The sequence below is a fragment of the Canis lupus genome, chromosome 12, assembly GCF_048164855.1.
Source record: "Canis lupus baileyi chromosome 12, mCanLup2.hap1, whole genome shotgun sequence".
Classification (NCBI taxonomy): Eukaryota; Metazoa; Chordata; class Mammalia; order Carnivora; family Canidae; genus Canis; species Canis lupus.
This window is the reverse complement of record NC_132849.1, coordinates 2,674,207-2,686,395: the sequence shown is the minus strand read 5'-3', so window position 1 is coordinate 2,686,395 and position 12,189 is coordinate 2,674,207. Positions and strand designations below refer to the sequence as shown.

General features: G+C 38.7%; 1 protein-coding gene and 1 long non-coding RNA gene across 6 annotated transcripts in view; one reads left to right on the top strand and one right to left on the bottom strand.

Moving 5' to 3' along the window:
• LOC140600616 (uncharacterized) overlaps window positions 1-12,189 on the top strand; it is a 487,558-nt gene that overhangs the window by 384,085 nt on the left and 91,284 nt on the right. The window lies entirely within an intron of this gene.
• The window catches only part of MAGI3 (membrane associated guanylate kinase, WW and PDZ domain containing 3), a 236,323-nt gene that overhangs the window by 223,630 nt on the left and 504 nt on the right, over window positions 1-12,189 (bottom strand). The window contains exon 1 of one of the 5 annotated variants that reach the window (XM_072769093.1): window positions 11,116-11,167. The exons of the other annotated variants lie outside the window; for them this stretch is intronic. Coding sequence (XP_072625194.1) covers window positions 11,116-11,152 — 37 coding nt within the window. The 5' untranslated portion in view covers window positions 11,153-11,167. Of the gene's footprint in view, window positions 1-11,115; window positions 11,168-12,189 lie in introns of those variants that run through there. 5 annotated transcript variants of the gene reach the window in all.

The window sequence follows — 12,189 nt, the reverse complement described above, 5'->3', positions numbered from 1 at the left end:
TTTAACAGGCTACTTCTTTTTTCACCAATTTCACTACAGTTTCCCACAGAAAATCTTACGCCAGAAACCAAAACAAGAACAACCAGAATTCCAGTCCACACTCAGCCAGCTTTGTGCTAGGGACTCTGAGCAGAGTCACCTGCCATTGCTAAGCCTCAATTTATTTATTTGCAGACTCAGGGTCTTAGTTGGATTGCCATGGTTCCTTCCAGTTGAATGACTGACTTCAAGCCGAAACAGAAAACATAACAGCATGAACACTTAAAGAATAAGAGGTGCCTAAACTCCACAACCTGCTTTAATGGCCTCTTTGATGGGACCACCTTACTGCACAGTACTTGAAACCCGAAAGAAAAGAGATCTACTTGAACATGATCTACTTCTACCTAGCTTGGCTAAATTTTATTTTATTTGTTTAAAGATTTTATTTATTCATGAGAGACACAGAGAGAGAGAGAGAGAGAGAGGCAGAGTCACAGGCAGAGGGAGAAGCAGGCTCCATGCAGGGAGCCTGATGTGGGACTCGATCCCGGGTCTCCAGGATCACACCCTGGACTGAAGGCGGTGCTAAACCACTGAGCCACCCGGGCTGCCCCGCTAAATTTTATTTAAAAGCAAAGTATACTTTGAATAGTCTCATACTTATTTATTTTATTTTAAAGATTTTTACTTATTTCTTTGAGATAGAGAGAGCCATCAAGAGAGAGAGAGTACAAGTAGGAGGAGCAGTGGGGGGGCGGGGGGAGAAGGGGGGAGAAGCAGACTCCCGCTGAGTGGGGAGTCCCATGCAGGGACTCGACCCCAGGACCCTGGGATCACGACCTAAGCCGAAGGCAGGCGCTTAACCAACTGAGCCACCCGGTGCCCAGGTCTGCATACTTATAAAACATTCCTAGTTCCCAAATTTATTCATTGTTCCATTCTTCAGAACATTTTTTAGGCCACCAGCCTCAAGATAAGTGTACGAACAAACACCTTCCTGATGAGTGAATTATAGAGTGAGTGGACAGGAAACATGAGAACCAGATATTATTTGCAGTATCAAGTATACAATTTTCACAAGTCTGTTTATCCTAAGAGTATCCGGGCTTTTACAGAGAACTGCTAAAATTATGATCTTACAAAAGGTAGCAAGAATTAATGCTAACTTTCTGGTTGATTGGTAATTCTTGGGAATAACTACTTCATTGTGCAGTTTAGCTATACAGATTAAACTGCAAGACCACAAACTTGTTTAGAAACAGAACAAAGGGGGATCCCTGGGTGGTGCAGCGGTTTGGCGCCTGCCTTTGGCCCAGGGTGGGATCCTAGAGACCCAGGATCGAGTCCCACGTCAGGCTCCCAGTGCATGGAGCCTGCTTCTCCCTCTGCCTATGTCTCTGCCTCTCTCTCTCTCTATCATAAATAAATAAAGAAAATTGCTTTAAAAAAAAAAAAAAAAGAAAGAAACAGAACCAAGCAATGCAGCTTTTATTTTAAGTAGCTGCCCAATGTTTCACTGCCTTTAACACCCACTCAAACAATTCAGAATTGTGGGGTTTTTGTTTTTTTTTTTTTCCTTTTAACAGAGGAAAAGGAAGTAAGGCAGATTTTTCAGACACAATGAAATAATATTCTATTTGGAAAGTGAAGAAGGAAGACTTGAAACTGCTTTAGTTCACAGTACTTGTTGAGTCTGAGACCTTTGCTGTGTTCATCTTTCTGGACCTTAGTTTTCTCATGGATAAAAGGGAGAGGATAATGTCTGACTCATGGAGAATCACAAATATAAAATTTTTTACAGGAATACATGTGTGCCAAAATACACATCCTTATGAAACAAATGAGACAGGTGTATAATGTATGGACATACGATTATTACTCAGGAAATGGCAGCTAGCATTTTAATGATAAGTCCCCAAGTCAGAATATTCCTATTAGATTCAAAGCAAGGCCGCTGACTTAAGAGTCACAAACCAAGGGAAGGTTGATGTATCATTTCATCCACCAGCATTTCACTATGAGATGGCTCTAGTTAGCAATTCTAACTCTATTAAAAGGAAATTAAATTTTTAAGTAGTACGGACATTCTAACTGTAAACACTGAAACAAGTGAAAAGTATCCTTAGCTAAAATTAATAATATTTTAACAAAATGTTCTTCTGCCCAAAGCTATAGAAGTAGGTTAGATATAGTTCTGTGAGCAGAGATAAGGAAATTGTATTATTTTAACAGATTTCATGACTTCATTAATCAATATATAGAATTGATACTGGAGAACCCTAGCAATAGGCTTCTGCAATAGAAGCAGTGATTTTCCAAATACAACCTAAAGACATCCAAGACAGACATACACTAATCTCAAAATACAAAGTCACACTATGATTTTTGATGAATCATACCCAATACTCTTACCCAATACCATGAATGTTGGTTTTGATATACAATAGCGTATTTACCAATAATTTAATAATATTTAATATTCACTAAAGATACAAACTACCAGACAACACTGAGCCAAACTGCAAAACTCCTACCATGCACATGATACATAAACTGAAGGTTGATATTCAAATCACTTTCCCGATACCAGAGTTGAATATACTCATATGGTAATCAAGAATATAAAAATAGTATGAAAAGATATTCAGGTACCCACCCCTTTTTTTTGACCTCCCACCTCTACTCCAAATACCTAGCCCTGGTAGAGGCAGAAAAAAACAAAGGGGGTCAGATTTTAGCCTACTGTGTCTGCCAAGTGACTTTTTTAGGTGATTAAACAAAAACCACATTACACACTTATGCAGTGTTTCAAAGAGTCAATGAAGTAGTTTCTTAATGTTTGACTTCTATGAGATCATAGTTAAAAGGTATTATTATAGAATGCGTAGCAATAATACAATAAAAATGTAGCCTCAAGTTATATTTAAAAAGGCTATTGTCTTAAAAGCAAAACATCCTGGGGGCACCTGGGTGGCTCAGTTGAATCACCAGACTCTCGATCTTAGATCTGGTCTTGATCTCAGGGTCCTGAGCTCTACACCCCATCATGCAGCCTATTTAAAGAAATAAAAGGTAGGTAGGTAAGTAAGTAAGTAAGTAGGTAAATAAATAAATAAATAAATAGCCAAAAATCCTGGAAAGCAATTATTTTAGAATTTCATCTTCAAAATGGTACAATGAGGTTTAAAAAATTGCATTAACTAGGTTAATAATAATTTTCTCAATGCCAAAGATAATTAACTGATTGATCCTCCAAAGTATCAGATCTACCTAAGAACAAGCAGCACTGATTAACAGAATCTTAATGTTAAAAAAAATTTGAAAAAGTACTTTTTAGCTGTACACATTAAAAAACTGAGATGTTGACATCTTTTTTTTAAGATTTTTTTTTTTTTTAAATCTAGGGGAGAGAAAGCACAGGCTCATACACGTCGGGGGGCAGAGGAGGGACAGAGGGAGAAGGAGACAGAGTCTCAAGCAGATTCCCTGCTGAGTAAAGAGTCTGATGTAGAACTAGATCTCATGACCTTGAGATCAAGACCTGAGCGGATATCAAGAGTCGGATGCTTAACCAACTGAGCTACCCAGGCAGCCCAAGATGTTGATATCTTAAAGAAAAAAATTTAGATCAAAGCAGCTTTTAGGTTAAAAACTTCAAAAATTATAATATTTAAGTAAACTGAGTAAAATCAGTGCCTTTGGTCTATAATCAATACCTGGTTTTTAAAAAATGACAGCTTTATAACAACTGTGCACTCCTGTTGGCTTCAAAGTAGGAGAGATTAATGTTTTAAAAAGAGGCCATTTCCTGTAGTGTTATCTCCCCAGCATCCCATCTTTTAAGGAACTACTCATCCCTTGTCTCCTGAGGTTCTAAGACAGTGCAGACACTGCACTTTCTACACCTAACCGCAAGAGTAGACATGCCACACAGGCCTGGCCAATCACGGTACCTCATTGCCTTCTCTCTACAACTGGTCCAAAAGATGGGCACAAAGTCCCTGAGTGAAATTCGTTATTGGACTCCAGGACAAAGATGAGAAGCTTTAAGGACTCTGTATGACTTGGGGGCTCAGGGCCACCTTTCTTGCTACACTGAGGACTGAGCTGAAGAAAAAGCCAACGCAGAGGAAAAGAGCCAAGTGAAAGTCCCAATGACCATCACTTGATTGCATGAATTTAGCTGTTACAGCCCTAGGTATGGGTTTTCATGTATGTAAGCCAATACATTCCTCAGCCTAGATTAACCTCAGTAGTTCCTGTCACTTGCTACAGAACTCTTACAAACACAGAAACTGACATGTGAATTAGGGTTTCTTTTTTCCCTTCCTGATGAGATCTGACCTACATATCAATAGATACCTGTTGCAAAATGGATAACCACATCCAAAGAGTAAAAGATCTCTAGGGCTGCTCCATTTAAAGGGGATTTTTTAAGTCATTTTATTAGAGGGGAAAAAAGACAACTTCACTTCATTCTATTTGATGAAGATCAGAAATAAATTATTTATTAATAAATACTTCCCTTTACCCTCCCTTTCAGAGTATTTTCATTCCACAAAACTACTTCTGTGAAATGTCATCATGTGTAGTAAAACTCCATTTCTCTGGGGGGGGTGGGGAGAATGCAGGGAGGGCTAGGTGGCTCAGTCAGTTAAGCGTCCAAGTCGACTGATTTCAGCTCAGGTCATGATCCCCAGGGTTGTAAGATCAAGCTCAGAGCTCAGCATTGGGCTCAGCAAGAAGTCAGCTTAAGATTCTCTCCCTTTCCACCTGCCCCTCCCCCTGTTTGCACTCTCTCTCTCTCTCTCTCAAATAAATTCTTTAAAAAAGAAAAAAATATTTTTCAGAGTCACATGTACTTCCCAATCAGAACAACAATGAGAAACAGGGTATTCATTCACAAACTTCCTGAAAGCAAGAAAAACAATTATGTGTTTAAAATTATCTAAAAAAAAATAAAATAAAATAACAAAGAGCCTAAGATGCTAGAAAGTTTTAATTAAGTAGATCAGCTACTGTTCATAATACATACCCAAGACAAGGACATCCTCCAAATAAAATAGATGCTAATTTTAATAAATCTGAAGCAAATTTTCCTTCCAATCTGCATTCCATAATATTTTTATAAACTCCAAATACATTATAGCAAACAGTTTAACCCTCTTTATTTCTTACTGAGTCTCTAAAACAGTATCTCCAGCACAAGTATTACTAAAACAAGGTACCTTACAATTTGAGCACAGTCTGTCCTTTCTCAGCTATTTAAATATGTCACAAGTCAAATGACAGTCCTCAAAATGTAGTCCATGATCCCCTGGCCATGATGGGGTGACTGAAATTGGGGGAGAGATGCAGAACTGCTCCTGGGAACCACTGCCGTGTAGCTGCATGGGGACACAGTGCAAAGGTTGGCGGTGGGGGGAGGAGGGGATTGGATGGAGGTATAATGGTGCAACCCTTTTCTCTGGAAGTCAGTCAACAGTGACTATAACAAAGGAAAAGGGGAAGTTAAGGTGGAAATTTATTTCCAGTTCTCTTTTATTCACCTCAAATGCAAATTGCATTTTCCTATAAAATTGGCTAGGCTTCCAAGGCAACACAAGAAAGCCTATTATCATAAAGCACAGTACTACTAGTAACATTTCAGCTACATTATGGGTTAAATAAAAATACTCATTACATTATGAGTTGAGGAAGGCTGAAGGTAGAAATAGCATTAAGCACTTCGCCAGCACTATTTCTAGAAGAAAAAAAAAAAATTTCAAGTTCCAATTAAAAAAAAACTTATGAGACAATTCATATTAGAACTGCTTACATATTTAAACAATTAATATGATTCTCCATTTTCTAATTATTCTATAATGTGAATTTTGTGCATTTATAAAAAAATAAGGTTTTACACACGTTCACTATTGAGACTGACTATACCGTAGACCTATCTATATCGAATATTCTTGCCTCATCTTTTTCTCCTCCTCTGCTTCTTACATACTACTGAGAGGATACTAGTTTCACTAAACCAAAACCTAGCTATCTTTCAAAGCCAAGCTACGTTCAAAATTCTTCACAATTCTCTCCCCAGGTAAAGGCATGAGGCAAGGACCCTAACAAGACACACAAAGGGATGAAAGCTCTCACTCTCTCTCGCCTCATGTACACATTTACCTTCTACAAATTCACTCTGCACACCCAGATGAGGATAATTTTTAAAATTAAGAGATAGGTTTTTTATTAAAACAAAAACAAAAACCTAACTCTTCCCTGCAAGCAAACTGTTTCATCTGGTGTTCAACTGAAACATGGCAACTGGTTCCAAGGTGGGCAGAAAAGAGGTATATAGTACTTGTTCTACAAATGGTACAAACCAGTGTATAAAATACATTGTGAGTATAAACACAGACACAATGTATTTTGAGGGCAATTTAACTAAGGGCTTGTCAAAGGATAATTGTGTTTATATTTGGTTACCCTCTTTTTGTAATGACTTGAGAACCCAAATCCTCTGTGAGATGTGACCCCACGTCACTTTTTAGAACAGGGTGCTTGGCAACCAATTAATCAGTCCAGCTCCCACCAAAATTCATACTCAGACTTACCTAAAGAGTTTTACACTAAAGTACCAGGAGAAGAGTAAAAAAGGTAAAACCCTTACTACAGGGATTCTTTACCAATGAAACCTTAAGCTCCCATTAAAGTGTGACTTCTGGAAGTCAGAGATCGTTTCTCATTCATTTATTTATCTCATGTTTTTATATCACCGGCGCTAGCTGACATGGGTACACCACCAAATGGCTGTTAAAGGAAGGAATGTGTGCCAGTAATCAAACTTTTGTTTTCTCTTTATAAAGTAAAATAAGCACTTTTTTTGGGGGGGGGGCGGGGGGGAACATTCTGAGTAATATCCGTTCAAGGAGAAGAGCAACTCTTCCCCACAAACAAGTCTCTCATAAGACTAGCCCCTGAGATATAGAAAATGTTACCCTTAAGAGCAGTTTTAAATAAAGGACATTCATTCTCTCTGCCAAGGTGCAGTACTGCAAGGAAATTATTTCTCAAAAATTCAGAAGAGAAACAAAACGATTAATTAGTTAAAAGGGTCACAGTTTTAGTCTCCAATACCAAAACACTTATCCTTTGTCAAACCCTAAACAACAAAAATCTGACCTAGGAATTGGCAGAGTTTGAAATTGGTACCTAATACTGTAGTGGATCATAAAACTGAAATTCTCCTATAGCATACTCTCCAAACTCCTAAATGCTCACAAAATTTATACAGCACTTGGAGGTTACATAGTAAAGAAACTATTCATCTGAGAAGATTATGCACTGACTTCACAAGTCAGATACTGGAGCAAAGGTAGATTTGTTTTACCATCAATTTACACAAATTAGAGACCAGGAAACACACACACACACACACACTGAAATCTGTCTCTTATAATAAGAGGTTTTATCAAGTACATCCCAGAATCTCAGAGGAGAAACAATTTCTATTCCCCAGGAACACAGTTATGTTCCATGAAAATCAGTCTTAGTATTAAACTGAATAAAATAAAAATGGTCTGAAAACTGAAAAGAGCCAAATATTAAGTGTTTCTTCTGCCTCTATGGCATAAGTTCATCATTCACATGAATTGGATGGAATAGGGTCCAGAAGCTGAAGTTACTGGAGTTATTTTGAGGCCAATTTTAGATGCGAAAAAAAATTGCTACCAAATTTTGAGAGGACAGGAAAGTTTCCAACTTCAGGTTTATCAAAATTTAATGCTGTTTCTCTAACAAAGAGGCTGCCTCACCCAATCTTTAGTTTCTATTGTTAAAAAACAAAGTTTTTTGATTTGGAAACCAACCAGGCTAGCTAGTTTCTCCCACCCTTCCCGTCTTTAAATATGACAACCAGGGGATCCCTGGGTGGCTCAGTGGTTTAGTGCCTGCCTTCGGCCCAGGGCGTGATCCTGGAGTCCCCGGATCGAGTCCCTCATTGGGCTCCCTGCATGGAGCCTGCTTCTCCCTCTGCCTGTGTCTCTGCCTCTCTCTCCCCCTGTGTCTCTCATGAATAAATAAATAAAATCTTTAAAAAAAAAAAAACAAATATGACAACCACCTAAACAAAACTCACAAGTCCCAAATTACCCAATAAACCCCAAAAGAAAAAAAAAATCCCAAAGTTAAAAGAAAGAGGTAAAGTTATTCATCATTGGCATAACACAGACACCCTTACTTAAAAGCTTCTAGTAATGTTTCTTCACCAATGGGGAATGGATTTCTAGGAATGTGCTGTTTTTAACAAAATTCCCCTATAAGACAGATGTCTCAAAGAGTCAAAGGCAAACTCTGACCTAAAATTAACTGGCATTTCCACAAGATCTATTTCAAATTAGTTTTTGCTTAAATGATAACATTGTTTCTCATGATTTTCATCTCTAGACACAGTAGCCGATTTAAGGTAGTCGAAAGCAGTGCGTGCATAAAAACAGTAGACAATGGTTCCATGTAATCTATCTATATTTAAATCTCTGTAGTAAAATCCACATCATAAGCAAGCACTGAAATATGTGTTTAAAAGTATATGAAGTGGGCAGCCCAGGTGGCTCAGCGGTTTAGCACCCCCTTCAGCCCAGGGCCTGATCCTGGAGACCGGTGATCTAGTCCCACATCAGGCTCCTACTGGAGCCTGCTTCTCCCTCTGCCTGTGTCTCTGCCTCTCTCTCTCCCTGTGTCTCGAATGAATAAATAAATAAATAGAAATCATAAATAAATAAATAAATAAATAAATAAATAAATAAATAAATAAATAAATAAATATATGAAGAGGTGAACATTCATAGTCTAGAGAATTTTAGAACAAAATTAACTACTCCTATCATTAATCAGAAAAGAAACTGCTTAAAAATATGCTCTGAAAAAAAAAATCAAAGAAACCAATTCTGGTTACAGGACTAGATCATGAAACAATTTCATCAGAGGTCCAAAGTTCAACTTCCTTTACTACTGTGAAACTACAAAGTTCAAATTCAATGGAAAACTTTTCTCTTTGCAGGAAAAAAAAAAAAAGAAGAAGAAGAAAGAAGAAAGAAGAAGGAGGAGAAGAAGAAGAAGAAAAAAGAAAAAAGAATTGTAATTAAGAAACAGTTGACCAGCTAGGCCAAGAAATAGGTGGAACTAAATAAAGACTGTCCTAGAAGCAGGAATGCACTGATTGCTACATACTATGTGAACACTAAGCAAGAATAAGATTCCAATAAGAAATCCCCTAATTCTCTCAAGAAAAGCCTAGGATTAGGAACCGTATTTTAAAGAGTTAATTTTGTTGTAATCTTTAATGGAATCTGCAAGGAGAAGAAAATACTAAAAGCCCCAAATCAAAGATTAAAGACAATCACTGCCAGAAAGAACTTAAGTCATCCAGGTGTTGATGCTGGCTTTGGCTGAGTTCCCCTTAGCTCATACAAGACAAAAAGGAGAAAGCTAGGAAGGTTCCACACTCATCCTTTTGCCAGGGACTTTGTCAGAAAACAACGAATGTGAGATAATTCCCCACGCATATTACATCTCAGAGAAATGCTAAATTTACTCTTGCGCTGTACTAGTTTCTAAATGACATGTTATAGATACAGTTTAACCAAGAGTTACTAAATCAAGACAAGAGACAGTGTTAAAGTACACTTTACAACTCCATATTAAAATGGAAAATCCATTTCTCTCACAAAGTTTAGATAAAATGAAAAAAAAATGTGCAAAGCACATTCCTTTTTAAATTTCCTTGCTTTGTATTTTCATACTTTTCAAATTTAATCCTAACAGTACAGAATCCTTGTCTCCTCTGGAGATGGTGTATATATGCCCCCAAAGTTCTAGGAATAACCTCCTCTAGTTCCTTAATATTTGAAGTCTTGTGCTTCATTGCAAAAACCTTGCTATTTTATAACAAATGTTGTTTAAGCAGAACCATTTAAGAAAGCCAATTCACTTCACGCTTAACATGAGGCTATTTCGAAACTAAGAACACTATTCTTTGAGAAATCAACCTTTTAAAATTACAATTTACTTAGAAACAAGAGTATAATCTCAGATGACACACAGTGGTTTCCTTTAGAAATTACCGAAGCGGAGCATATCTTTAAAGAAATAAGTTTTATTATTAATGATCAGAAAATATGCTACACTCATTAATATAAATCATTCCCGTTTTTTGGCTAAACATTTAAAGTACGAAAGTACTTATGGTTGTCAGGAGGGCAAAATGTTATTACCATAAAAATGTCAACTACTTCTGGGGCATGTGATGTTTATTCGACCCAGCTAATTGATATTACTGAATACACTCTAAACTTTGAATTATTTTCTCAAATTTGATATAAACCTTGAGAAAATATATAACATGCCATCAGACTAATATATATATATATTTTTTAATTTTTATTTATTTATGATAGTCACACACAGAGAGAGAGAGAGGGGCAGAGACACAGGCAGAGGGAGAAGCAGGCTCCATGCACCGGGAGCCCGATGTGGGATTCGATCCCGGGTCTCCAGGATCGCGCCCTGGGCCAAAGGCAGGCGCCAAACCGCTGCGCCACCCAGGGATCCCCATCAGACTAATATATTAAAGATCTCCCCAGTCTTCTAAAAGAACCACAATGACTTGAGTATATATTGACTTCCTCAATCTATTAAATCTTAAACTATTTTTGAAAGTAAGTTACATTCTCATTCATGCCCCTAACTAATCAAAACAAAACACAATGATGTAGATGTTCTCGTTATTCCCTGACTCGTGGGATTTGAACTAAATGGCACCTACACTAGTAAACGGTGTATTATATAGTATTTTGCATATTACAGACAGTGCCTGACTGACTAAATGACAGCCCTCAAAACCTTTCTTCCACCTTTCATATATGGCTCCAAAAGTTTGAGTCCAGAATTCCTTAATTTGCAAAACTATACCAAAAAAAAAAAAAAAAAAAGATGTTTAAAGTCTGCCAAAGTCTTTTTAAATTAACAATAAAGCAGAAAACCTTATGTAAACTGTAAGCTTAAAATGAGTATGATGAAATAGACCACATGAAGAAAATCTTAAGATCGCAGGGACATGTGAGTGTGTGTGCATACACCCACAATACTCACACATATGTATACTGCACCACAAACCATCAGTTCCCATTAAGCCCAAGGACTATGAAAGAGAGATCTCCAAAGTGAGCTGCTAAGAAAAAACAGGGTGAGGGAGAGAACATGTTAAATTTTTCTCCCGAATTTTCTAGCATTTTGCAGTGAAGGGGTGGACTGACCGCTCTAGCCCGAGTCACAATTAAACAGCCCATTCTATTCCGATGCACTATGTAATCCAGTAGACAGAGCACACTCTGCAGAACTGATTTCTATTAACGTTAGGATCAATCACAACGTTACAAGCATCTCAGAAAACAGAACCACATTCTAACCAATGCCGGGCCGACCAAGAGCGCTGTGGGTAACACACACACACACACACACACACACGTAAGGGCCACGGCACGCCATGGGATCTCGCTGCACGCAGTCTGATCAATGCTCTGAAAGATAAACCTGACGTGCTTTGCAGACTTGACTTGCATAAAAGACACCAGGGCAGCGGGGGTCTATTTTACCCACCGCTTCTACAAAATCTGTGTCAAATCAAAGATCTGGAAGAGGCTGTACTCGGAAGAGGCACCTCGGTCTAGGTCTCCTTCCGAAGCCCGGACCATTCAACAGCTCCCCACAAGCACGCACGACTCCGCCACGCATCGCGCACTGCACAGCACGGATACCCGGACACCTGACGCCACCTGGGCTGCGCGAGTCAGGCTGTCAGCCCCGGGGTGTTGCTGGTGCGCAGGAAACACTGGGGCGGCCCAGCCCTCCTGGGCACGCTCGGCGGTAACCTTGGCACCAAGTGCCTCGACAGCACAGAACCTCCGTCCCCATCAGAAAATGCGTGCGGCTGTTCCCAAGAATACGCTACGATCAGGAGGACCCTTCTCTGCAAGGGAGAGCTTCAAAGGCCGGTTTTTGTCTCTCTCTCTCTCTCTCTCTCTGGTCCAAAACTCTCCATAGGAGACGAGGCTACGAATCTAGGAAACCCAGTTTCTAGGGGCAATTCTGGAACAGCCCGCAGAGCAGCCTCGCCGAGCCTCGCCGCGCCGGAGCTCAGTTTTCCCATCCGCGAAATGGACAATC